This window comes from Salvelinus sp. IW2-2015, unplaced genomic scaffold (assembly GCF_002910315.2).
Source record: "Salvelinus sp. IW2-2015 unplaced genomic scaffold, ASM291031v2 Un_scaffold1229, whole genome shotgun sequence".
Taxonomy (NCBI): domain Eukaryota; kingdom Metazoa; phylum Chordata; class Actinopteri; order Salmoniformes; family Salmonidae; genus Salvelinus; species Salvelinus sp. IW2-2015.
In genome coordinates, this window is record NW_019942787.1 from 25,973 (window position 1) to 52,563 (window position 26,591).

Genomic DNA, 26,591 nt, shown 5'->3' on the forward strand with positions numbered 1-26,591 from the left:
AGTCACATAGAGGAGGAGAAGGAAGAGACTGCCAGATGACAGTGCTCCACCTCAGCCCCTGACATCAGCATACCAAATGTCTCCTGAGATAGCTTGCAGCTACCCAGGTCTCTGACAGGCAGCTGAGGTCACTTAAGGTTGTCACATGGAAATTAAATCATGGGCCTCCCAGCTCATTTGACACTTGGGTGAGCATGCCTTTTTGCGTGTGTGTGCAATCATGTGTGTGTGTGTGTGTGTGTGTGTGCAATCATGTGTGTGTGCATGTTAAAAGGTTAGTGTGTCACTGAGAGGAGGATAACTAACACAGGAAAGAGAAAGAAAAAAAGGAATATGGAGAGATGAAAAGCAGGGAAGTAAATAGAGGGCTATAGCACAGACAAAATGAGAGGACCTTGATACTCAACATACACCACAGCCATTCCACACAACATGGGGTTTCATGGGAACTGATGTTGCTTCTCTGTGGGAGAGAGAGGAGATATAAATACCCTGGAGTAGGGGCTTGGAGTAGGGGGAGGGGAGGTTTGAAGGGATGACAGTTTGCCTGGTGCTAAAGCTGCTTTGGCGACCCTGAGAGTGACAACGCAAGGAGGGGGAAGGAGGATCTGGCCAGCTGTGTGTGTGATCCATCTCTTCCACTGTGCCTTCATAACCGGGCAAACTGACTGCACTACTCCACTCCCCAACCCCTTATCTATTCTCAAGTTTTCCACGTATTAGTGTTGTGTATTATGTGCAGTGACTTCATTTGTGCTCTATGTTCTTTTAACAGTCACTTTGGGATTTACATGAAAAGCTTTATAAAAATGTTATTGTTACTAACATAATGTGTTTGTTGTCTGACAGATTGAGGTTTTAATCATCCCATTGTCTCTGCCTCTATGGCCCAGTAGTGTCCTGCTTGTGATGCTGCTGGTGACAGTAGTGTGACAGAGACCATTTCCACAATACACTAATCCCTAAATGAATGTAAGACAATCGTTATTGAAATAAAAAACAACTCATATTACAGAGCGGGAGGTAAAGCGTCATATGACACCATTTTATGCTTTGTAGCACCTACAGATGGAACCTTATAGAGTCTTAAAGGAGGTCTGGGTAAGGCCAAAATGTCACAAATGTTCCAACTTCAATTAATTATTTCTTAATTATGCTTTAAGATACGATGTTGTGAAATTCCCCAAAATCATGTTATTTTTCTCTAGTTTCGTGAGGAATCACCCTACACTTTGAGATTTTAATAAAACGTTTTCGAAATAAAAATATGTTATTGTTAATAACATTTTGTGTTTGTTGTCTGACAGATTGAGGTTTTAATCCTCTCCACGGCCCAGTAGTACATCGTTTCCTGTCTGTGATGCTGCCTAGTGACAGTAGTGTGACAGAGGCCACTTTCACAATACACTAATCCCTGTGCCTGTGTGATGGAGTGGGTGGGCAATGGCCATAATCAGGGACTTTACTACTGAATCTGTAACACAGTCAAAACCACACCGATCTCCAAGAGAGGTGGAATGTAGCTGTTGAAGACAGATGGGCAAATGGAATCTTTTCACCCTCAGTCCTCTATATCGATATTTCAAGGTGTATTTTGACGCAAGTTTTTAAAATAATCCAACCTGTCACTCAGCTGTCAGAGAAAGGTGTGAGGGGTCTCTGTTAGCAGCACACCACACATCATCATGACCGCTGCCTAGCGGAGGTGAGAAACAACATACCTCCCATGTGTGACTTAATACATTTCTATTCAACTGAACCTCACAGTCATGAAGAGAGCAACCCCCCCTCAGGTTTAAAACACCATTCTCTCATTGAAATGGGAGGCGATGGTAATAAACTGACAACAGCTCCGCTTTCGTCTCCATCTGACATTCTAGGGAGCTCTGGGGGTCAACTCAGAGTGCTGAGAGTGACAGCAGCCAGAGAGAGGGAGAGCAAAGGAGAGAGGGCAGCTGTCTTGTGATAAATAAAGGAGTGATGGAGCCCTGACAGCAGCGCTGGCTGGCTCTCTGCTCAGCAGAGCTGTGTATCAATAAGACTGTCTGTCACTGGAGACCTCTACAACCCCCTGCCTGGAGCAATCTGTTACTGGGACGGAGGGCAGAGAAACAGTCCTGTTTTTTTCGATTTAAACTGGCCTAACGTCTGCAAATGACAAAAACTTTACCAAAACAAGCAGGGAATTTGAGTTGAGGATATATGGAGAATACAGCCATAGGAATTATAGTATGGGTGGGGATCATATGGCTCTGGATCTGGGCCACGAGCCCATTCAATCTGGCCCGCGGGAGGTTTGAGAAAAAAAACAAGTATACTATATATACAAACGTATGTGGACTCCCCTTCAAACTAGTTGATTCGGCTATTTCAGCCACACCTGTTGCTGACAGGTGTATAAAATTTTGCACACAGCCATGCGATCTCCATAGACAAACATTGGCAGTAGAATGGCCTTACTGAGGAGCTCAGTGACTTTCAACGTGGCACTGTCATAGGATGCCAACTTTCCAACAAGTCAGTTGTCAAATATCTGCCATGCCAGAGTTGCCCCGATCAATTGTAAGGGCTGTTATTGTGAAGTAGAAACATCTAGGAGCAACAACGGCTCAGCCACACAAGCTCACAGAACGGGACTGCCGTGTAAAAATTGTCTGTCCTCGATTGCAACACTCACTACCGAGTTCCAAACTGCCTCTGGAAGCAGCGTCAGCACAATAACTGTTTGTCGGGAGCTTCATGAAATGGGTTTCCATGGCTGAGCAGCTGCACACAAGCCTAAGATTACCATGCGCAATGACAAGCGTCGGCTGGAGTGGTGTAAAGCTCACTGCCATTGGACTCTGGAGCAGTAGAAACGCGTTCTCTGGAGTGATGAATCACACTTCAACATCTGGCACGCCAACAGACAAATATGGGTTTGGCAGATGCCAGGAGAACGCTACCAGCCCAAATCCATAGTGCCAACTGTAAAGTTTGGTGGAGGATAAATAATGGTCTGGGGCTGTTTTTCATGGTTCGGGCTAGGCCCCTTAGTTCCAGTGAAGGGGAATCTTAACGCTACAGCATACAATGACATTCTAGACGATTCTGTGCTTCCAACTTTGTGGCAACAGTTTGGGGAAGGCCCTTTTCTGTTTCAGCATAACAATGCCCCTGTGCACAAAGCAAGGTCCACATAGAAATGGTTTGTTGAGATCGGTGGATGAACTTGACAGGCCTGCACAGAGCCCTGACCACAACCCCATCGAACACCTTTGGGATGAATTGGAACGCTAACAGTGAGCCAGGCCTAATTGCTCAACCTCACTAATGCTTATGTGGCTGAACGAAAGCAAGTCCTCGCAGCAATGTTCCAACATCTAGAGGAAAGCCTTCCCAGAAGAGTGGAGGATGTTGTAGCAGCAAAGGGGAACCAACTCCATATTTATGCCCATGATTTTGGAATGAGATGTTCGATGAGCAGGTGTCCACATACTTTTCATCATGTAGTGTATATATATATATACAGCCCTGTACCGTAAAACTTAAATTAAACGCTAAGTCTCAAATAGCTGCCTGTCCCTTTTAATAGCCGGGTAATGGCACACATTTAATCAAATAAATGCCCGTTTCAAATAAACGGCATGTCTAAATTAATTGTTTACGAGGCTACCATGAATTATCATGAATTATTTTATGAGGTTTAATGTTTTCACCAGTAGGAAACTGTTATCCATTATCCACAGCTGAGAAAAACTAGCTAACTGGCAAGCATAAAAACAGTCAACATCTTCGGAGTACAGGCCCTAGTTTGACTCGCAGTCCCCGTGGTTATATCTGCGGTGTGGGGGGGTTTAGGGTCATGAAATATTGTGTGGATGAAGGGCAGGTGGGTGGTGGGTGGTGGGCAGGCGGGTTGAATAAAAGAGAAAACAATACCTTACAAAATCCATAAATGTATCATTCTTGTGCAATTTATATCTATAGGCTACATTAATGTTTTTCTTTCATTATCTTTGATTAGTGCATAAGCCTAAGCATTAAGACCTAACTGTACGCGTGCCAAATAGCCTACACGCTAATCGTCAAATGCTTTTGGGAACGGGCAGAAAAAGTCGATACACAGGGACAATGTCAATGTTTAATAAGAGAAAATCTGCAAAATGGAGAGTTGAAAATAAAGAGAAGGGACGGCCAGGAAAGTCATGTTTGGGAAAGATTTGGTAAAAGAGGATGATAGTAGTGCCGGCTGTGTTATATGTGATGATTGTGAGGCTCTATACAAATTCCACAGTCACAAGACGAGACTTCAAATAAGCCTATGGCATGTCAAGGGAACTGTAGCCTACTGTTCGGATGGGTTAAATGGAAACTGAAATCTGGACACTGACTGTAGGTCTATAACCTCTCACATAGCAGTAATATTAACTCCTACACAATTAAGTATTTCTTGCAGTAAAATTATAAACCAGATGTAGGTACATTTTTACTTGGGAACAGGAGTGGAGAAATATGATTTCTTTCTTTCAGCATCTTGAGAGAATGTGAATGTGCAGTTAGATACCATCTGTGGGGGTGCTATCTTTATCAAAATCATACAAGCCGATTGTATTTCTACCACATAAAATAGGCATCCAAGCCAAACTGAAATCTGATCAGTTTTCACAGCTTTCTATTTCCTTACAACCGGTCAAACTTATGTAATTTTGACATTTTGCACAGAAAATCTTTCCAATCTTTTTTTTGTTATTGCATTTCTCCGCGGTCCATAAACGTCTTTGCTCCGTGAAAGAAGCAGAGATGACAGAGACAACTTTACCAATGTCAACTAGATTAAAGCCTTCATTCTATAATTTATGACATTATTCTGGTGAGTAAGGGTTTATTTAGTCTTCTAGGGCAACAGATAATGACAGAGGAGAAGCTGCATGTATCTAATTACAGACATGTTGACTAACAAATAGCCTACCAAAATGTCAGAAATTATATAACAGAAACATATCTAAAGGACCGTCCACACCAAGGACGAGAACCATTTGTAATGCATCAGTGCAACAATGTTATGATCACTGGCCAAAGTGATCACACCAACGCACTCTCTCTCTCCTTATATTTCCCTGACAGTTCCTTTGGCCTAGGCCTATTTTACATTCAGCAATTAGCAAGAGCAAGCGTGCTTCTCTACATGAAAAGGCTATTAGGCCTACTATAAAAAAAGCTAAAAATAAATGTCCTATAGCTTTTGCAGCCTAAAGCTTTTCCTGAGATTTCACATGAAGAGGAATAGCGGAGTGGCTTGCGTAGCCTATTATGCACAGGAACAGCTGGATATGTGTAGCTGAAGTAAGAAGGTAAATCATTGTAATTATTTATTTTACTAGGCAAGTCAGTTAAGAACAAATTCAAATTTTCAATTACATTCTAGGAACAGTGGGTTAACTGCCTTGTTCAGGGGCAGAACGATAGATTTTTACTTTGTCAGCTGGGGATTTGATTTTGCAACCTTGTGGTTACTAGTCCAATGCTCTAACCACTAGGCTACCTGCCGCCCTATTATTAGGCTCCTCATTAGCTAAATAGTATAGCTATAAATAGTTACCTGTCAAAGTGCAAGAAAAAAAGTTAAATTATGAAATGGTAGATCTGTACATTCTTCCAGGCAGCAGTCGGGCACGCAAAGCTCCACTATTGATTAGGCCTACGTTGAGACAATAACATTATTCTACCTAGGCTACAACAACACACTGCAATGAGGAAAGTATTATTGTTATCAAGTGAGTACACAATTATTGTCTAGGGCTGTAAACTGCAATGATGTAGGCTCATTTGAATAACTGCTCAAACGTCCTGTTTTGAATGCTTCATGCCAAAAAAACTGCATACAGCCTAGTCCTGATTATGCAACCATATGGATCAGATTGGTTCTATTCCCGACAGTTTACAAGTTCCAGAACGGTACATTAGCAGGCTACTCATATGGTGTACTTTGATCACACCATCGTGCGCTCGCTCTCCTTTAAAACTCCCCTATTTTACATTCAGCAAGCTGAAATCTCTCCTTGATAGGCTAGTAGTAAATAAACTGCTTGAATTAAATGTACAACAAGCTATTGTAGTCTAGCTTTTCCTGGGACTCCAAGTGTTAGGAGGAATAGCTGTAGCTGAGAAGCAGTGGAGAGGTCAGGTGCGTAATTGCGCAAAGAGAACTGTGAAGACAGACTACCCACTAGGCACAGACGTCAGTTCAACTAATGTGAACTCAACTAAGGTGAACTTTAAAAAAAAGTCACCATGTCACTAGATTTAGATTAAAAGTTAGGTGTAAAAATTACAAAATGCCCTTATGTGGATAACTTTTTGTAAATCCAATCAGTTTTCCACGTTGATTTAATGTCATCACATTGTTTTGGTTGAAATGACTTGGTAACGTCGATTCAACCAGTTTTGCCCAGTTGGTAGAGATGTGTAGCATAAGTTAGAAGTGTATGCAACCCATCATTCATGAGTTAAATATTAGGCCTAATACTGCAGTGAATAGCCTATACCCAATGGATTTACACAGTGAAATAGATATTTTTACATCAGATTATGAAATGACAGGTAGCCTAGGATAGTGTGCTCCCTAGGCTGCGCTCCCAGTCCCCGCAGGCACGCAGCTCGGAAGTCTCCCCAATTGATCCCCAAAAATTATCACACCTTGGCTATAACAACACAATGCAATAATGCATTTTATAAATAATTATATTCTAGGCTGTAAACTACAGTGAATATGCCCTTTCAATATCTGCTAAAAATCCCTGAGTTTTGAATGCATGTTTCATTCCGAAATAATAATAATCTAGTTTTGGCCTGATTAGGCAACCACTTGGATCAGTATTGGGTATTTTCTCAACAGCTAAGGTACAGAAAGGCACATCCTTCTCCCAAGTCGTACTATAATTAATGTGGCCACCAATATGCTCATACATGCCCAGTAATTGAGGCAAGCTTAGCGTGCACTCTGCCTTCTCTTACGCACCTAGACCGCTTCAATAGAACGTGTTTTTGATCGGTTGTCAATATTTTATAGTCGAAGGGACAGGGAAAAAATACAAATCGCTCTGAAAGTGATCCAAACGATACTGTCGTTATCCACTCTTTTTGTAGTTATCGTTGTAGTCTGAACGCTCCTGTTCACTTGAATACATTTTATTTTCATATTTGTTATAGTGACCGTTATAGTTATCGTCCTTGGTTTGGACGGCCCTTAAAATCCGGCATTAAAAAATTGCACCCCCATCAAAAAATCTTTCACTTTCAATATTAGCGGGTTAGGGTCGGTTGCAGGCCTCAGATTTTCACTTTTTCACATATAGTGGGGCGGTTAACTTCTTATGGCTGCAGGGGCAGTATTGAGTAGCTTGGATGAAAAGGTGCCCAGAGGTGCCCAGAGTAAACTGCCTGCTCCTCAGTCCCAGTTGCTAATATATGCATATTATTAGTAGTATTGGATAGAAAACACTCTGAAGTTTCTAAAACAGTTTGAATGATGTCTGTGAGTATAACAGAATTCATATGTTAGGCAAAAACCTGAGAAAAGATCCAACCAGGAAGTGGGAAATCTGAGGTTTGTAGGTTTTCAACTCATCGTTTATCAAATACACAGTGGGGTATGGGTCATTTTGCACTTCCTAAGGCTTCCACTAGATGTCAACAGTCTTTAGAACCTTGTCTGATGCTTCTACTGTGAAGTGGGGGCGAATGAGAGGGGATTGAGTAAGGTCCACCATGACCTGAACATGCGCTAACCATGCTCTGTTCAATCGCATATCTGAAGACAAAGGAATTCTCTGGTTGGAACATTATTGAAGATTTATGTTAAAAACTAAAGATTGATTCAATACATCATTTCACATGTTTCTACTGCCAGTAAAATAACTTTTTGACATTTCGTCTGCTTTAAGTGAACGCGCTTCGTGACTTTGGATTTGTTTACCAAACGCGCTAACAAAAGTAGCTATTTGGACATAAATGATGGACATTACCTAACAAATCAAACATTTATTGTGGAACTGGGATTCCTGGGAGTGCATTCTGATGAAGATCATCAAAGGTAAGTGAATATTTATAATGTTATTTCTGACTTCTGTTGACTGCACAATATGGCGGATATATTTTTGTCTTGATTGGGCTCTGAGTGCCGACCTCAGATTATTGCATGGTTTGCTTTTTCCGTAAAGCTTTTTTGAAATTTGACATAGCGGTTGCATTAAGGAGAAGTGGATCTAAAATTCCATGTATAACACTTGATCTTTGATCAACGTTTATTATGAGTATTTCTGGAAATTGATGTGGCTCTCTGCAAAATCACCGGATGTTTTTGGAACTACTGAACATAACGCGCCAATGTATACTGAGATTTTTGGATATAAATATGAACTTTACCGAACAAAACATACATGTATTGTGTAACATGAAGTTCTATGAGTGTCATCTGATGAAGATCATCAAAGGTTAGTGATTAATTTTATCCCTATTTCTGCTTTTTGTGACTCCTGTCTTTGGCTGGAAAAATGGCTGTGTTTTTCTGTGATTTGGCGGTGACCTAACATAATAATTTGTGGTGCTTTCGCTGTAAAGCCTTTTTGAAATCGGACACTGTGGTGGGATTAACAACAAGATTACCTTTAAAATGATATAAGATACTTGTATGTCTGAGGAATTTTAATTATGAGATTTCTGTTGTTTTGAATTTGGCGCCCTGCACTTTCACTGGCTGTTGTCATATCGATCTCGTTAACGGGATTGCAGCCATAAGAAGTTTTAAGGATGAGTTATTAGCAATTGCGGGCGGATGTGGGTGAACAAACAGCTGTCTCAAGCACCACTAACAGACCCCCAGAAATCGTGTGATCACCCTCTAGTGGTGAAAGTAAGAACTGCCAAACATGCACAGTCAAAGAGGAGAATAATTATTTAAATTTTTTCGTGACAGAATAATAATTATCTCGAAACAGAGGCATACTGAGACAAAATAAACAGGACAGTGTGTAAATGATAAATTAGTGCAGGAAATTAACACATTTATTAAAAGGCTGGAAGCAAATGCTGGAATTAAACAATTAACTATACAAATGAGCAAAAGCTGTGTGCATTAAGGAAATAGTCACCTGGCTCAAATAGAAGCCCGTCTCTAATGTTGTGTTCAGTGATTGAAGCAAATAAACACCTGGGCTATTAATTTAAGTTTTACGGTATATCTTCTTGTAAATTATTATTTGGGGTTAAAAAACACTCCAGGCCACTCTTAAACATCTAAAACTAGATAGAAATACGTTGAAATTATAATGGCCTGCAAATTGTTTTTGATGAACAAATCGTTACCCCAAAACAATCTGTGCAGCCCTCCACCAAAATTATTTCCCAACCTTGGATTATAGGGATGGATGGGCATGGATGGATCAATTGAGATAGCTTTTTCAGTTGTGCCAATGCCCAGTCTACATTAAAGCCTTGATGTTGGCTCACACTCCTGTCCTGCTAACCTATGATAGATTTCAGTATGCAGAGATGCAGTTATATGAGGATATTCATCCCCAGTCAGTCCCATACTGTCACAGAGCTAAGGGCAATATCATATGGACACCCATGCCATTAAAATAACACTCCTAGCATGACAGATTGATACTCAAATTCATAACGCAGCCCATTTGTTAACCTTAGCAGACCAGATTTAAAAGGATATAAAGCATCAAAGTATATTCTCACTGGCTGCTACAGGCAGCCTCCCAGACTACCATTCATCCTCATATACTGGACAGATTATAAGGGGATCTGGGATGACCTCAACATGTACCGCCAGGTTGAATGTAAACACCAGCTCTCTACTGTGAACCATTCATTCATGGTTGATACTGTAGCTTACCTTGTGCCAGCATGCTGAACTCAAGGAAGAGGGCAATGTGGTAGAGCTCCATGGCCTCCTCAGTGCAGGTGCTGGCTCCTCCCCTGCCCCCGGCAACCAGGACCTGCACCTCCCCCAGGCTCCCGGCTGAGGGGCTCCCCCTCATCACCAGCCCCAGCTCCACCAAGTCTGTATACATGCAGTGCAGGATTACCCGCACGTACTTTCGCGGGATGATGGACTCATCCAGCACGATGTGCGTGGGTGTCTGGAGTGTGCGCTCAGTCATCTCCTCCCCCGTGCGGATGCGCCGCTGCAGAAGGTTCCGGAAAAAGGGCGAGCGGGCCGAGAGCACGGCCTTGTGGGCCCTCAGGTCCTCATCTGGGGAGCCCAGCCCCCCACCGCCCCCTGTGGCCACGCCCCCTACCGCCCCCCCACTGCTGTAAGCCTCCACCAGCTCCGCGTCGGAGGAGAAGCTGAGCAGGGCGTCATAGTAACACATGTAGTCAAACAGCCCTCTCATGTCTGCCTCCAGGGAGTTGGGCGTGCCAAACTCCTCACTCAGCTGCACCAGCACGTCCACGTTCTGCAGCCTGGTGTCCTCCGCCCCACACACCCCAAACTCCCCCGTGTACAGATAGTGCAGCAGTGCAGAGAACATGGGCACGTCGATGCCTGCCGTCTCGATGTCCATGAGGACCTCGGCACCGTACCCCGGGGAGGAGGACAGCAGGGTCTTGAAGAAGGGACAGCGGGCAGCCAGCACAGCGCGGTGGGCGGGGAAACAGGTGTCCTGGAAGATGAGGTCCAAGTCGGTGCAGTACTTGTGCTGGTAGAGGGCAGACAGGTCACGCTGCAGGCTGGGTGCCTCGGCCCGCGCCAGGCTGGCATGGAAGCTCAGCTCCTTGAGGGAGGATGTGCCCTCGTACTCCTCCACCAGGGCGTTGGCATCACGCACATCCCACCCCGACAGGAGCTCCCGCATCAAGCGGGCATGGTCGGCAGAGCGGCTGGACTTACGGCGCTTGATGAACCTCCTCTTGAGGGTGGCCAGGCCCAGGCTCTTCTTCTTCCTGTCATGGGGCTTGTCGTGACCCTGCTCCAGGCTGTACAGCTTGGACTCCCAGCCATAGCCCTGCTGGGAGTARGACGACGTCCCTGCAACACATAACATAACACAGAGGTCAGCTGGTTCAAATGTTGTGGTTGTTTTTTGAAATGGGAAAGAAGTCATGTCAGGATTTTATTAATATGATACACGTATCTTGTTTTTCCACAGCTGTTTTATAAATGCAGTCAATTCCTCGGGCTTGATATTATCCAGTTTGCCTGTTCTATTCTGAAATCATGACCATATGAAACCCAAGCGGTATTTCCTCCTAGGCTGGTCATTTGACCTGGCAGTCTAGACACTCTCCTCTAACTCCCCCATAGCGTGCTTGACACTCCCTTGATCTAGTGCCCCAGTCTCATTTCACAGATAATTCAACTGTCTGTGTCAAGGAACAGGCCATCATTATCAAAATTCCATCAGCTGTCATCACAAGCATCAATAAAGCTGAGTATGATTAAGGCATGGATGGAATTAGAGGACAACAGCAAGTAGAACATGGACTACAACGTTTTGGATTGTCAGTCTGGGGGTAGGAAAGTCCCCCTTCCTATGTAGTCTTATGCAATACACTTGTCCAGCCATACACAAATGAACTACCCCTAATAGCAGTGATGTTTGGCTGGAGAGAGGGGACTCTTGCGTCAGAGGCAGCACTGCCAAATAGAAAAGTCTCTCTATGGCCTTCCTTCCCTGAACATCCATCACAGTGACCCACATAGTAGTCATTCTCATACTGTGAATCATCCTCCATCTACGCCTGCACAGCAGCGACTTCAGCTTACAACCAACAATCCTTAGAACTGGAAACAACATCAGTTTATTTCTGAAATCTACAGGGCTTTCAACTCAATCAAATCTCCATGAGCTTGGACCTACTGTATGTCTCTAGGACTACGGACAAGAAAGGCGTAACAGGAAAATGAATATAAAAGCCTGGGGTTTTCCTTAAGCAGACATTGATTGAATCCAAAACTGTCTCAAAAAGCCTATAAAATCAGAGTAAATTCATAAGCAGCCACTCATAAATGGCCATCAATAAGGCCGAGAAAATGAATGAGGGATTGATGCTTGGATTCTGAAATGGAAATTAACATAGAGGCAGCGGTGGATGACTGAGCAGTTCTCTGCGAGAGCCGCCAGAGAAAATAAAACTAATAGAATGCAGCTTGTACACTTCCAACAAACCAGACACAGATGAATTCAACTTCATAAGTCAAGAAAAAAAAGTTGACTGACAGAACTCGGTTTGTAAAAACTAGAGCCTAAATCAGTTGCTGGAACTGAAAAGATAAACTTCAACCAACCACCCTCCACAATGACTTGCACATTCCAGTAGCGCAGTGAAGGCTGCTGAGGGGAGAACGGCTCATAATAATGGCCGGAACGGCGCAAATGGAATGGGATCAAACACCTGGAAACCATGGGATTGATGTATTTGATACCATTTCACAGATTCCGATACAGTCATTACCACAAGCCCGTTCTCCCCAAACAAGGTGACACCAACCTCCTGCGCTGTATCATGCATCATATTTTAAGCATATCGTTTATCTATGTTCATATCCTTGCCATGAGGGTCTGTTGTGGACACTGATGATATGTCCCACTGAGGACTTTGAAGATACATACAGTATTACGGTAAAGTAAGAACATTGAAACTTACCTATGAAGGTCTGTTGTGTCTGTGTGTTTCCCCCTGTACGAGGGGAGCATGAGTGCGGGTAGCTGGATGCATTAGCACCCATCGTCACTCTTCTTCACTTGTTGTTCGGGGATCTCGCCTCCTGCATCTTCATTCTGCCCAGGAGAAGTGCTTAGTTCCTCAGCCGTCGGCTCTCTCTCTCAGGTCCTGGTCCTCTGGAGCCTCTTTAGACACCCAAGCCCAGCCTGCCATGCCTGAGAGAGGGAAAGGAGAGGGAGCAGGGGAGTTAGCAATGGAGTGATTGAATTGTTTTGAGTAACTCTGTTACTGAGTAACGTGCCATGGGGATTAAGGCCTGATGAAGTTGGTCTGTTTGAATTGTATTAGTCAATGCATAACCATACATCCTGTTACTTCGACTGATCTCAACCCCCCATTGTTAAAAAATAACAAATATATATTTTTCAGATAGAGGATGAAAATTCCTTTTGAAAATGAAATCATTAACGTCCTCTTGTATAACACTCCCTATATGTGCTATATATGTGCAAAGGCTAATTGTAACGGCTTTCGTTGGTGGAAGGAGAGGAGGACCAAAATGCAGCGTGGTACGTATCCATAATATCGTTTAATCGAGAATGAATACAAAAAAAATCCAAGGAAACGAGAAAATAAATGAAATACAACGACACACAGGTCAACTGTCCATAGTTCAAACACTGAAACGGAAAGATAACTCCCACCCCACAAAACTCCATATGGTGAGCAACAGGAACTACCAATATGATTCTGCAATCAGATCACCAACGATCCACAACCTGCCTCTGATTGAGAACCATTAACTAGGCCAAAACATAGAAGGTTTTACTATATACGTACAGACCATAGAACATAAAGAAGCAGAAAAAACACATAGAATGCCCACCCCCAACTCACGCCCTGACCAAACTAAAATAAAGACATAAAAAAAAGACACTATAGGTCAGAACGTACATACACCATTACCGCCCACTGGTCAGCTTAGCGCGTGTCGGGACTGGACCCCACTCCACCATAGTCTCGCCCACTTAATGTGGCACCTTAGGAGCGGCGACCCTCCCCCACCGACCCCGGATTGGAGACCCTAGCAGCGGGCCCCGAACAGACGGAGACTCTGCAGCGCCGGAGTGTAAGGGCGACTCTGGCAGCGCCGGAGTGAAGGGCGACTCTGACAGCTCCGGAGTAAGGGCGGCTCTGTGAAGGGCGACTCTGGCAGCTCCGGAGTGGACGGGCGACTCTGGCAGCTCCTGACGAGCGGCGCTCGGCAGCTCCTTGACAGACGGGCGGCTCTGGCAGCTCCTGACAGAGCGGGCGGCTCTGGCAGCTCCTGACAGACGCGCGGCTCTGGCAGCTCCTGACAGACCGGCGGCTCTGGCAGCTCAGGACAGACGGGGCGGCTCTGGCAGCTCAGGAGCAGACGCGCGGCTCTGGCAGCTTCCACGGACAGGTACCGCGCGGCTCTGGAGCTCAGGAACAGAAACAAACAAGCGGACTCTGCAAAGTTCCTCAGGGGTGAACAGCCCACGCGCAGGCCCGTCTGCAGCTCGAGGAAAAGACGCCAGCGCTGGGCTCTGCCGCAGTCAGGACAGTCCACGCGGCTCTGCAAGAACATCAGGACAAGAACGCCCCCAAAGCAATGGCTCACTGGCGGAGCTCAAGGGAACAGCCAACGCGCCCGCTCTGGCAGCCCATCAGAAGACAGACACCGCGGCTCTGCCGCTCTGGCAGCTCAGGACAGGAACGCGCAATCTGCTAGCTCCTGAAGAGCAGAACTTCAGGACAGTTGGGCGCGGCGGCTCTGGCAGCTCAGACAGACGCGCCCGGCTGCTGGCAGCCCTCAGGACAGAACGGGGCGTCTTCCCTCGTTGCTCCGGACTTAAATATCGAGGCTGAATCGTAGGAGGGAACTTCGGCACTAAGAAGGCAGTCGCTGGAGGCTTCGCGGAACCTACGAGGCCGTCGCTGGAGGCTCCCGAACTAGAGCGCCGTCGCTTGGAGGCTCCTGGACCTATAGCTTCCCTCGATTGAAGGGACCTCGTTGACTCTGTGAAGCCAAGGGGAACTGCAAAAGGAATAGAAATCCTGTTTGCCCAATTGAACAATCGTATGAAAAGGGTTGACTCCAAGAATCTTGGGTTTCCCGGGTTCGGCCTGGAGTGCCTGATCTAACTATTCTCGGACGGCTTGTCGTCCATGTGATCATCACAGGGAGAGGTCTCGATAAGCCATGTGCGAAATCATCACACGTGGAACGAACTTTTTCGTGCCGAATAAGGTATTTCGTAATCACCCCAAGAGGAACTTCGCTAGAACCATGGCCACCATCACTGGAGGCGTTTCTTTGCTCTGTTAATGGGACTCATCACTAAGGCAGGCTTCCGCCTGCCATGGATCATCACTGAGTAGGCTTCGTGCCATGGATTAAATCACTGGAGGTTCGTCCATTGTGGGATTATCACAAAACGCTAGAAATAAAAATTCCTAAATATAATGTCATGCCTTACTCTTTGACGAGCTAACTGTTGTTGGCACTCTAATTATCCCGATATAAGACATCAACTTAAATCGGTCCTTTGTGTCTCCATTACTTCCTCTGAGGTATATATCAAAATTATTCAACATTATTTGGGCGCGTGTGATCCAGAAAACACCGGTTCCAACTTGCTCAAACGTGACTAAAACCAAAGAATATTCTCAAAGGGTACCTGCTAAACTTCCAGAAACATATTGACAAAAGCTACTTTTTTGTAATACAACTTTAGGTATTTTTTAACGTTAATAATTGATAAAATTGAAGACGGGATGATATGTGTTCAATACAGGATTAAAACGATATGTAGCATGCCTTCTGTTTGATTGAAGCGCATGTCCAGGACACCTGGAGTGCCTCGACTTCAAGATGGACGTATTTCTTCATTACACAAAGGAATAACCTCAACCTATTTCTCACGACTGTTGACATCTAGTGGAAGCCGTAGGAACTGCAAGCAATTCGCTTAGAAATCTGGTTTCCCAATGAAACCTCATTGAAAAGACAGTGTCCTCAAAAAAAAAGAAATCTGAATGGTTTGTCCTCGGGGTTTCGCCTGTTAAATAAGTTCTGTTATACTCACAGACATGATTCAAACAGTTTTAGAAACTTCAGAGTGTTTTCTATCCAAATCTACTAATAATATGCATATCTTATCTCCTGGGGATGAGTAACTGGCAGTTGAGTTTGGGTATGCTTTTCATCCAAACGTGAAAATGCTGCCCCCTACCCTAGAGAAGTTAAGGCACATACAAGTAAGTTCACATGTTCCAGAAGGCATTTCTGCCAAAAAACGCATTTTGATTTTAAAAGAAAGGTTACGTTCTTAAAAAACAGTTTTTGCTTTGTCATTATGGGGTATTATGGGGTAATGTGTAGATTGATGAGGGAAAAAAACAATTGAATCAATTTTATAATAAGGCTGTAACGTAACAAAATATGGAAAAAGTTAAGGGGTCTGAATACTTTCTGACGAAATTGTATATGTTGCCCTAAGAGTTGTGCAAAGTTGGTAGAATCTTATTCAAAATTATTTACAGCTGTAATTGCTGACAAAGGTGCTTCCACCAAATATTAACTCTGGGGTGTTAAGAAATTACTATTCATTTCAAGCATTTCTATACTTTTTTTTCACTTTGAAAATGTGGAGCAGGTTGTGTAGATATGGAGGAAAATAAATCAAATGTAATCCCTTTTTAGATGTAATTTTAAGGCAGCAAAATGACAACTGTGCAAGAGGTGTGTAGACTTTCACTAGGCACTGTAGCTCCTCCATTGACCAAACCTGGACCTAACCCTACTTTGAACTGTGGTTGACAGCAGTTTGAGATCTGAAATATGAAGTAAACCATCTGCAAGTCTTTATGTCTGTTGGCAAGTACAAGTCACAGTGGTCTGCTACTGTCAGTTTTCAACCGATAAATGGGGAAGTGGGGATTTCCATCGAAAAGGACCAATTAGCACCAATATGTGAAGCATGGCCGGTCCTTGCCGTTCTGCCGGTGCAGAAAAGATGCAGCTCCCTCACAAAACTACAATAGTCCCCCATTAAGCAAAATTACATTGAAAAGACGTCTAAAAGACATTTTCCAGACTTTGAGTTACGATTAAATTAAGGTTCTGAATGAAAGGTGAAAATATATTTCCCGTATGTTTAAAATAGATATTTTCAAGGATGTTGAAGAGGCATCTTTTCCGGACATTGAAGAATACGTATTTTCCAGACGATGGATGTTGATATCAAGCTAATTTTTGCTTCTGAATTAAAGTTCAAAATAAGTAATTTATGAATGTGTCAGGAGTTCACCTAGGGGTCATGATTGGGGATGTACCAAATTATTGATGTATTAGAATAATTGATTATGCTTATGTTGTATAAATAGAGGGGGAGGGGTTACATTTATAGGGTCCAAAACTACAGATTAACAATATATATACATTATGAGGTTTATATATTGTTCCACAGTTGTTTTCTATTTCTCTCTCTCTCTGCCTCTTATAAAGAGACCCCTCTGAGAAATGTGTGACTGAGACAGAACTCTGCAGGGGAGTGTAGGAGATAAGACTAGTCAGACATTCCACTATAAATCAACTTGGACATTTACTGCTAAGCTTTTAGATAACACACTAAAAGCCTTGTTCATATAGCTGTGTAGGCATGGTTTTGGTCTCATGAGTAAAAGATAATGACGTAGGCAGTGACATCACTTCGGGTTTGATAAAATTACATGGGACCTTTTCTTTGATTCAGAACTTACTCGGAAACATGCGTGCTATGTTCCTGATTGTCATGCCCACCCTAGAGGATAATGAAAGTTTAAGTAATGGTAAATGTACCAATTATTTATAGTGATTTTACTGATTTGAATTTAGTTTCTCAATTATTAGGTGGTTAACTTGTGAACCAAAAATTCTGTAACAGAATTACTGCAACTGAAATAGCTACAATGGGAAATCATAATAGTGATAAACCACAGTTGGGTCACCTGCTACTGTCCTCCCTTCCACTTGCATACTGTTATTTTCAGCTCATAACGGTTATATTTGTCTTTCTGTTGTCTGGTGGAAAAACCCTCCCTCTCCCTTTCCCCCTCTCCTCCCCCCTCCCTCTCTCTGCCTCTCGCTCTCAATCTTAAGTTAATGTCACCTCTCCCAGCTCTTACTGACAACTACCCAGGTGCCACCTCTCTTTCCATTTACTGTAACCAGCATCTACACCCACTGAGTACCGGCCGACACCGGGCGTCCATGGACGTTGAAAAGTAGTTGAAATTTGGTCAGTCGACCTTGGCCGTTATGTTAATCTCCACAAACGGACCGGACCAAATCCGAACCTATCATAGACGTACATTACCGGTCAAAAGTTTTAGAACACCTACTCATTCAAGGGTTTTTCTTGTTTTGTACTATTTTCTACATTGTAGAATAATAGTGAAGACATCAAAACTATGAAATAACACATATGGAATCATGTAGTAACCAAAAAAGTGTTAAACAAATGATTCAAAGTAGCCACCCTTTGCCTTGATGACAGCTTTGCACACTCTTGGCATTCTCTCAACCAGCTTCATGAGGAAGTCACCTGGAATGCATTTCAATTAACAGGTGTGCCTTGTTAAAAATTAAATTTGTGGAATTTCTTTCTTCTTAATGTGTTTAAACCAATCAGTTGTGTTGTGACAAGGTAGGGGGATATACAGAAGATAGCCCTATTTGGTAGAAGACCAAGTCCATATTTTGGCAAGATGTAACGGTTCTCCTCCTCCTCTTCATCCGAAGAGGAGGAGCAAGGATTCGACCAAAATGCAGCGAGGTGTGATGACATATTGAAATTGATTTAAAGACGAAGACGAACACGAAAAACACTTCGAAAATTACAAAATAACAAAACGACGTAGACAGACCTGAACATGGAACTTACATAACTACACGAAGAACTCACGAACAGGAACAGACTACATCAAACGAACGAACAACCGAAACAGTCCCGTGTGGTGCGCAGACACAGACACGGAAGACAACCACCCACGACAAACAATGTGAAACCACCTACCTTAATATGGTTCTCAATCAGAGGAGATGAAAACCACCTGCCTCTAATTGAGAACCATATCAGGTCACCCATTACCAACATAGAAACACATAACATAGACTACCCACCCAAACTCAGGCCCTGACCGTCAAACACATACAAAATAACAGAAAACCGGTCAGGAACGTGACACAAGAACAGCTCAAATAAGCAAAGCGAAGCAGTCCATCATTACTTTAACTTCTTACGGCTGAGATCGGCTGAGAAATTCAAACAACAGAAATCTCATAATTAAAATTCCTCAAACATACAAGTATTTTACACCATTTTAAAGATAAACTTGTTGTTAATCCCACCACGGTGTCCGATTCCAAAAAGGCTTTACGACGAAAACACACCATCTGATTATGTTAGGGCAGTACCTAGTCACAGATAAACACAGACATTTTTCCAGCCAAGGAGAGGGTTCACAAAAAGCAGAAATAGAGATAAAATGTATCACTAACCTTTGATGATCTTCATCAGATGACACTCATAGGACTTCATGTTACATGTATGTTTTGTTCGATAAAGTTCATATTTATATCCAAAAATCGTAGTTTACATTTGCGCGTTATGTTCAGTAATGTTTTGCCTCCAAAACATCCGGTGATTTTGCAGAGAGCCACATCAATTTACAGAAATACTCATAATAAACATTGATAAAAGATGCAAGTGTTTTACATGGAACTTTAGATAAACTTCTCCTTAACTTCTCTAAGATAGGGGGCAGCATTTTCCCAAATTCAACTGCCAGCTACTCATCCCCAGAAGATAAGATATGCATATTGTTAGAAAACACACTGAAGTTTCTAAAACTGTTTGAATCATGTCTGTGAGTATAACAGAACTTATTTAGCAGGCGAAACCCCGAGGACAAACCATTCAGATTTTTTTTTTTTTTTTGAGGTCACTCTCTTTTCAACGGATTTTCATTGGGAATACAGATTTCTAATTGACCTTCTTGCAGTTCCTACCGCTTCCACAGGATGTCAACAGTCTTTAGAAATTGGTTGAGGGTTTTTCCTTTGTGTAATGAAGAAGTACGGCCATTTTGAATCAGGGTCACTTGTTGTGTCCTGTTTGTTAGAGGCGCATGACCAGAAAGCTAGCTACAGTTTGTTTTAATCCTGTATTTTACACAGATCATCCCGTCTTCAATTTGATTGATTATTTACGTAAAAAAAGACCTAAAGTTGTATTATAAAAGTAGTTTGAAATGTTTTGGCAAAGTTTACAGGTAACTTGTGAGATATTTTGTAGTCACGTTTCACAATTTGGAACCGGTGTTTTTCTGGATCAAACGTGCCAAATAAATGGACATTTTGGATATATATCGACGGAATTAATCAAACAAAAGGACCATTTGTGATGTTTATGGGACATATTGGAGTGCCAACAACAGAAACTCGTCAAAGGTAAGGCATGAATTATATTTGTATTTCTGCGTTTTGTGTCGCGCCTGCAGGGTTGAAATATGCTTCTCTCTCTGTTTACTATGGCGCTATCCTCAGATAATAGCATCGTTTGCTTTCGCCGAAAAGCCTATTTAAATTCTGACATGTTGGCTGGATTCACAACCAGTGTAGCTTTAATTTGGTATCTTTCATGTGTGATTTAATGAAAGTTTGATTTTTATAGTAATTTATTTGAATATGGAGCTCTGCATTTTCTCTGGCTTTTGGCCAAGTGAGACAGTAGCGTCCCGCCTAAACTCAGAATTTGGGATATAAATATGAACTTTACCGAACAAAACATACATGTATTGTGTAACATGATCTTCATCAGATGACACTCATAGGACTTCATCAAAGGTTAGTGATTAATTTTATCTGTATTTCTGCTTTTTGTTACTCCTCTCTTTGGCTGGAAAAGTGGCTGTGTTTTTCTGTGGCTATGTACTGACCTAACATAATCGTTTGGTGTGCTTTTCCCGTAAATCCTTTTTGAAATCAGACATGTTGGCTGGATTCACAACAGGTGTAGCTTTAATTTGGTGTCTTTCATGTGTGATTTCATGAAAGTTAGATTTTTATAGTAATTTATTTGAATTTGGCGCTCTGCATTTTTACTGGCTTTTGGCCAAGTGGGACGTTAGCGTCCCACATATCCCAGAGAAGTTAATGCAACCGCTGTGTCAGATTTAAAAATAAAAACTTTACGGAAAAAGCACACCATGCAATAATCTGAGTACGGCGCTCAGACACAAAAACAAGCCATACAGGTACCCGCCATGTTGTGGAGTCAACAGAAATCAGAAATAGCATTATAAATATTCACTTACCTTTGATGATCTTCATCAGAATTCACTCCCAGGAATCCCAGTTCCACAATAAATGTTTGTTTTGTTCGATAAAGTCCATAATTTGTCCAAATACCTCCTTTTTGTTCGCGCGTTTAGTTCAAAAATCCAAATTCATGACGCGCAGGCCAGACGAAAAGTCAAGAAATTCCGTTACAGTTCGTAGAAACATGTCAAATGATGTATAGAATCAATCTTTAGGATGTTTTTAACATAAATCTTCAATAAGATTTCAACCGGAGAATTCCGTTGTCTTTAGAAACGAAAAGGAACGCAGCTACCTCTCACGGGGACGCGCCTGAGTGAGCTCATGGCACTCTGCCAGACACCTGGTTGAAACAGCTCTCATTCCCTCATCCTTCACAGTAGAAGCCTGAAACAAGGTTCTAAAGACTGTTGACATCTAGTGGAAGCCTTAGGAAGTGCAATTTCACCCCATAGACACTGTATATTGGATAGGCAAACCTACAAACCTCAGATTTCCCACTTCCTGGTTGGATTTTTTCTCTGGTTTTTGCCTGCCATATGAGTTCTGTTATACTCACAGACATCATTCAAACAGTTTTAGAAACTCCAGAGTGTTTTCTATCCAAATCTACCAATAATATGCATATCTTAGCTTCTGTGTCTGAGTAGCAGGCAGTTTACTCTGGGCACCTTATTCATCCAAGCTACTCAATACTGCCCCCAGCCATAAGAATTTAAGACATGAAGGTCAGTCAATTCAGAACATTTCAAGAACTTTGAAAGTTTCTTCAAGTGCAGTCATAAAAACCACCAAGCGCTATGATGAAACTGGCTCTCATGAGGACTGCCATAGGAATGGAAGACCCAGAGTTACCTCGGCTGCAGAGGATAAGTTCATTACAGTTACCAGCCTCAGAAATTGCAGCCCGAATAAATGCTTCACAGAGTTCAAGTAAAAGACTAATCTCAACATCAACTGTTCATAGGAGACTACGTGAATTTTTATTTTATTTTTATTTTACCGTTATTTTACCAGGTAAGTTGACTGAGAACACGTTCTCATTTGCAGCAACGACCTGGGGAATAGTTACAGGGGAGAGGAGGGGGATGAATGAGCCAATTGTAAACTGGGGATTATTAGGTGACCGTGATGGTTGAGGGCCAGATTGGGAATTTAGCCAGGACACCAGGGTTAACACCCCTACTCTTACGATAAGTGCCATGGGATCTTTAATGACCTCAGAGAGTCAGGACACCCGTTTAACGTCCCATCCGAAAGACGGCACCCTACACAGAGCAGTGTCCCCAATCACTGCCCTGGGGCATTGGGATCTTTGTTTAGACCAGAGGAAAGAGTGCCTCCTACTGGCCCTCCAACACCACTTCCAGCAGCACCTGGTCTCCCATCCAGGGACTGACCAGGACCAACCCTGCTTAGCTTCAGAAGCAAGCCAGCAGTGGTATGCAGGGTGGAATCAGGCCTTCATGGTCGAATTACTGCAAAGAAACCACTACTAAAGGACACCAATAAGAAGAAGAGACTTGCTTGGGCCAAGAAACACGAGCAATGGACATTAGACCGGTGGAAATCTGTGCTTTGGTCTGGAGTCGAAATTGGAGATTTTTGGTTCCAACCGCAGTATCTTTGGGAGACGCAGTGTGGGTGAATGGATGATCTCCGCATGTGTATTTCCCACTGTAAAGCATGGAGGAGGTGTTATGGTGTGGGGGTGCTTTGCTGGTGACACTGTCAGTGATTTATTCAAGGCACACTTGACCAGCATGGCTACCACAGCATTCTGCAGTGATACACCATCCCATCTGGTTTGGGCTTAGTGGGACTATCAATTGTATTTCAACAGGACAATTACCCAACACACCTCCAGGCTGAGTGATGATGGAGTGTTGCATCAGATGACCTTGCCTCCACAATCCCCCGACCTCAACCAAATTGAGATGGTTTGGGATGAGACGGACCACAGAGTGACTGAAAGCAGCCAACAAGTGCTCAGCATATGTGGGAACTCCTTCAAGACCGTTGGAAAATAATTCCAGGTGAAGCTGGTTGAGAAAATGCCAAGAGTGTGCAAAGCTGTCATCAAGGCAAAGAGTGGCTATTTGAAGAATCTCAAATGTAAAATATATTTGAACACTGTTTTGGTTACTACATGATTCCATATGTGTTTCTACAATGTAGAAAATAGTCAAAATAAAGAAAAACCCTTGAATGAGAACGGTGTTCTTAAACTTTTGACCGGTAGTGTATGATTCACAAGTTTGGATAGCACAGTACAGTACAGTGTGTAGAGCACAGTAGAGTACAGTCCAATACAATACAGTGAAGAAAAGTAGAGTATAGTTCAGTAATCTATGCTGTACTCTACTGCACTGTGATGTCCAAACTTGTGAAACATCAGGAGAATAATTATGCAGCGACTAGGAGACCCATGAGGCAGCGCACAATTGGCCCAGCGTTGTCCGGTTAGGGAAAGGTTTGGCCGGCCGGAATGTCCTTGTCCCATCGCGCTCTAGCGACTCCTGTGGCGGGCCGGGTCCATGCATGCTGACACAGTCGGCAGTTGTACGGTGTTTCCTCCGACACATTGGTGCGGCTGGCTTCGGGGTTAAGCGAGCAGTGTGTCAAGAAGCAGTGCAGGCTTAGCAGGGTCGTGTTTCAGAAGACACAAGGCTCTCGACCTTGGCCTCTACCGAGTCCGTACGGGAGTTGCAGCGATGGGACAAGACTGTAACTACCAATTGGATATCACGAAATTGGGGAGAAAAAAAAGGGTAAAAAGCACAAAAAAATATATATAATAAGAAAAATAAAGTAAAAATAGCTAACATGCAGTTATTTCTGCAGACATCTTTGAATCTTAATTCGGAGCAGATATTTAAGAGTTTTTGTAATTACATTTCCAAAGTTACTGTAATTACATTACCAAAGTTTGCATCTGCACAGTTCTTCTACTAAATTTGTTTTTGTACATGTTTCTGTGGAAATTGCTAAGAGTTGTATGGTTTGTTAAACAAAGAAATCAAATGGTTTTTGTTTGGCATACATTTTAAAGTGAATAAACTGAGTCAAAGCGTAATTCCGTTACCATGGACTTGCCCTAATACATCACATAATTTACATTGCCTATAGCAAAACAATGTTTGATACAAAACTAAAGATTATATAACCATCAACAACCCCATCTCCCCAAAACCAACAAAGACACACACAGTCTAGCAGCTCCTGACCCTCTGGGAGGCTGGCGGGGAATTCCAATGTGATGGGAGATCTGCTTTATCTCAGAAGGCAGTTTTTCCTCCAGCACTCTAATACATCACTGTGTCTGCTCCCATTGAGCAGCACTTTAACCAGCCTCCCAGGGGCTCCCAGGAAAACCACACGCTCTTAATCAATACACACAATGGTAAACCAAATATCCACACTGCAATACACTAAAACCTAATAAAACTGTGCCAGGCTTAAGAGGGATTTGTGTAGAGAATTTGAATATCCAGGATGAAGAGAAAACCCCTGAGATGTGCCATCTTGTTTGCAGACAAGAGTCCTCTGAGGGGCAGGATAGATGCAGAGTAAACAATACATCCCTTAACGAGCTAAACAACAACATTTCCCCCGCCCCCCCCCGCCCATCACCAGCTGGAGCCCAAACAACAATCAACTGCAAGAACCATAATTACCACATATTCAACTAGGATCCTGGAAGCACATCTTAATGTTTGTAAAACAACAATTTCCTTGAGACCTGGACACAGTGTCTCCTCAGCTTACTAAGTCTAACCCCAGACACTCTCTTTCTCGCTGATGTTGAATGGGAAGAGGAAGGATGTCTGGGGGTGTGGGGGAGGGAGACAGCTGGGCTGGAGCAGGGTGTTGGGACTGGGATGGGCCTGTGGTGGGTTTGGGGAGGGGAGTGGCAAGGATAGCTAGGCTATGTGTCACTAATGAGAGGTGAAAGGGGAAAGGCTAGCCTACACGCCACCGCACTCGCCATCCCCCATTTTTCATTCTGTAGCTTGCAAACACACACCACACACACACACACCTCACCAGAGTGGGTTGGGTCTCTGTATTTAAATCAGCCATTTACAGAGCAGACCGAGTACCTCAGCACATTACCATACAAAACGCCAGGCAGAAATAGGATCAATGCATTATTCAAATTACAGTGAAGTCACTTTATCAATCATTTATATGGATTTCTTCCTCCGAAATTGCAGAAAGACAAAAGAGGAGACTCAAATCAAATCAAATATTTTTTGGGGGGTCACATACACATATTTAGCAGATGTTATTGCGGGTGTAGCGAAATGCTTGTCTTTCTAGCTCCAACAGTGCAGTATCTAAAAATTCACAACAATACACACAAATCTTAAAGTAAAAGAATGGAATTAAGAAATATATACATTTTAGATTGAGCAATGTCGGAGAGGCATTGAATAAAATACAGTAGAATAGAATACAGTATATAAATATGAGATGAGTAAAGTAGTATGTAAACATTATTTAAACATGATTAAAGTGACTAGTGTTCCATTATTAAAGTGGCCAGTGATTCCAAGTCTTTGTACATAGGGCAGCAGCCTCTAAGGTGCAGGGTTGCGTAACTGGGTGGAAGCCGGCTAATGATGGCTATTTAACAGTCTGATGGCCTTGAGATAAAAGCTGTTTTCCAGTCTCTTGTCCCAGCGTTGATGCACCTGACCTCGCCTTCTGGATGATAGCAGGGTGAACAGGCTGTGGCTCGGGTTGTTGATGTCCTTGATTACCTTTTTGGCCTTCCTGTGACATTGGGTGCTGTAGGTGTCCTGGAGGGCAGGTAGTTTGCCCCCAGTGATGCATTTGGCAGACCGCACCACACTCTGGAGAGCCCTGCGGTTGCGGGCGGTGCAGTTGCCGTACAGGTGGTGATACAGCCCGACAGGATGCTCTCAATTGTGCATCTGTAAAGGTTTGAGAGGGTTTTAGGGGCCAAGCCAAATTTCTTCAGCCTCCTACAGACACCCTGGTTCGAATCCAGGCTGTATCGCAACTGGCCGTGATTGGGAGTCCCATAGGGCGGTGCACAATTGGCCCAGCATCGTCCGGGTTTGGCCCGTGTAGGCCGTCATTGTAAATATGAAATTGTTCTTAACTGACTTGCCTAGTTAAATTTAAAAAATCTACACACAATACCCCATAATGACAAGGCAAAAACAGGTTTCAGACATTTTTGCTAATGTATTTAAAATAAACTGATAAAACATTTACATAAGTATTCAGACCCTTTACTCAGTACTTTGTTGAAGCACCTTTTGGCAGCGATTACAGCCTCGAGTATTCTTGGGTATGACACTACAAGCTTGGTACACCTGTATTTGGGGAGTTTCTCCCATTCTTCTCTGCAGATCCTCTCAAGCTCTGTCAGGTTGGATGGGGAACGTCGCTGCACAGCTATTGCACCTTCTTCACCACACTGTCTGTGTGGGTGGACCATTTCAGATTGTCAGTGATGTGTACACCGGGGAACTTGAAGTTTTCCACCTTCTCCACTGCGGTCCCGTCG

General features: G+C 43.2%; 1 protein-coding gene across 2 annotated transcripts in view; it reads right to left on the minus strand.

Annotated features, from left to right (window-relative positions):
- The window catches only part of LOC112070121 (BTB/POZ domain-containing protein 7), a 55,475-nt gene that overhangs the window by 11,507 nt on the left and 17,377 nt on the right, over positions 1 to 26,591 (minus strand). The window contains exons 1-3 of one of the 2 annotated variants that reach the window (XM_024137536.2): positions 24,727 to 24,828; positions 12,643 to 12,875; positions 9,887 to 11,023 (exon numbers count right to left, since the gene is read on the minus strand). In XM_024137536.2, the coding sequence (XP_023993304.1) occupies positions 9,887 to 11,023; positions 12,643 to 12,724 (1,219 nt within the window). In that variant the 5' untranslated portion in view covers positions 12,725 to 12,875; positions 24,727 to 24,828. Of the gene's footprint in view, positions 1 to 9,886; positions 11,024 to 12,642; positions 12,876 to 24,726; positions 24,829 to 26,591 lie in introns of those variants that run through there. The other variant, XM_024137535.2, reaches the window with a different exon arrangement.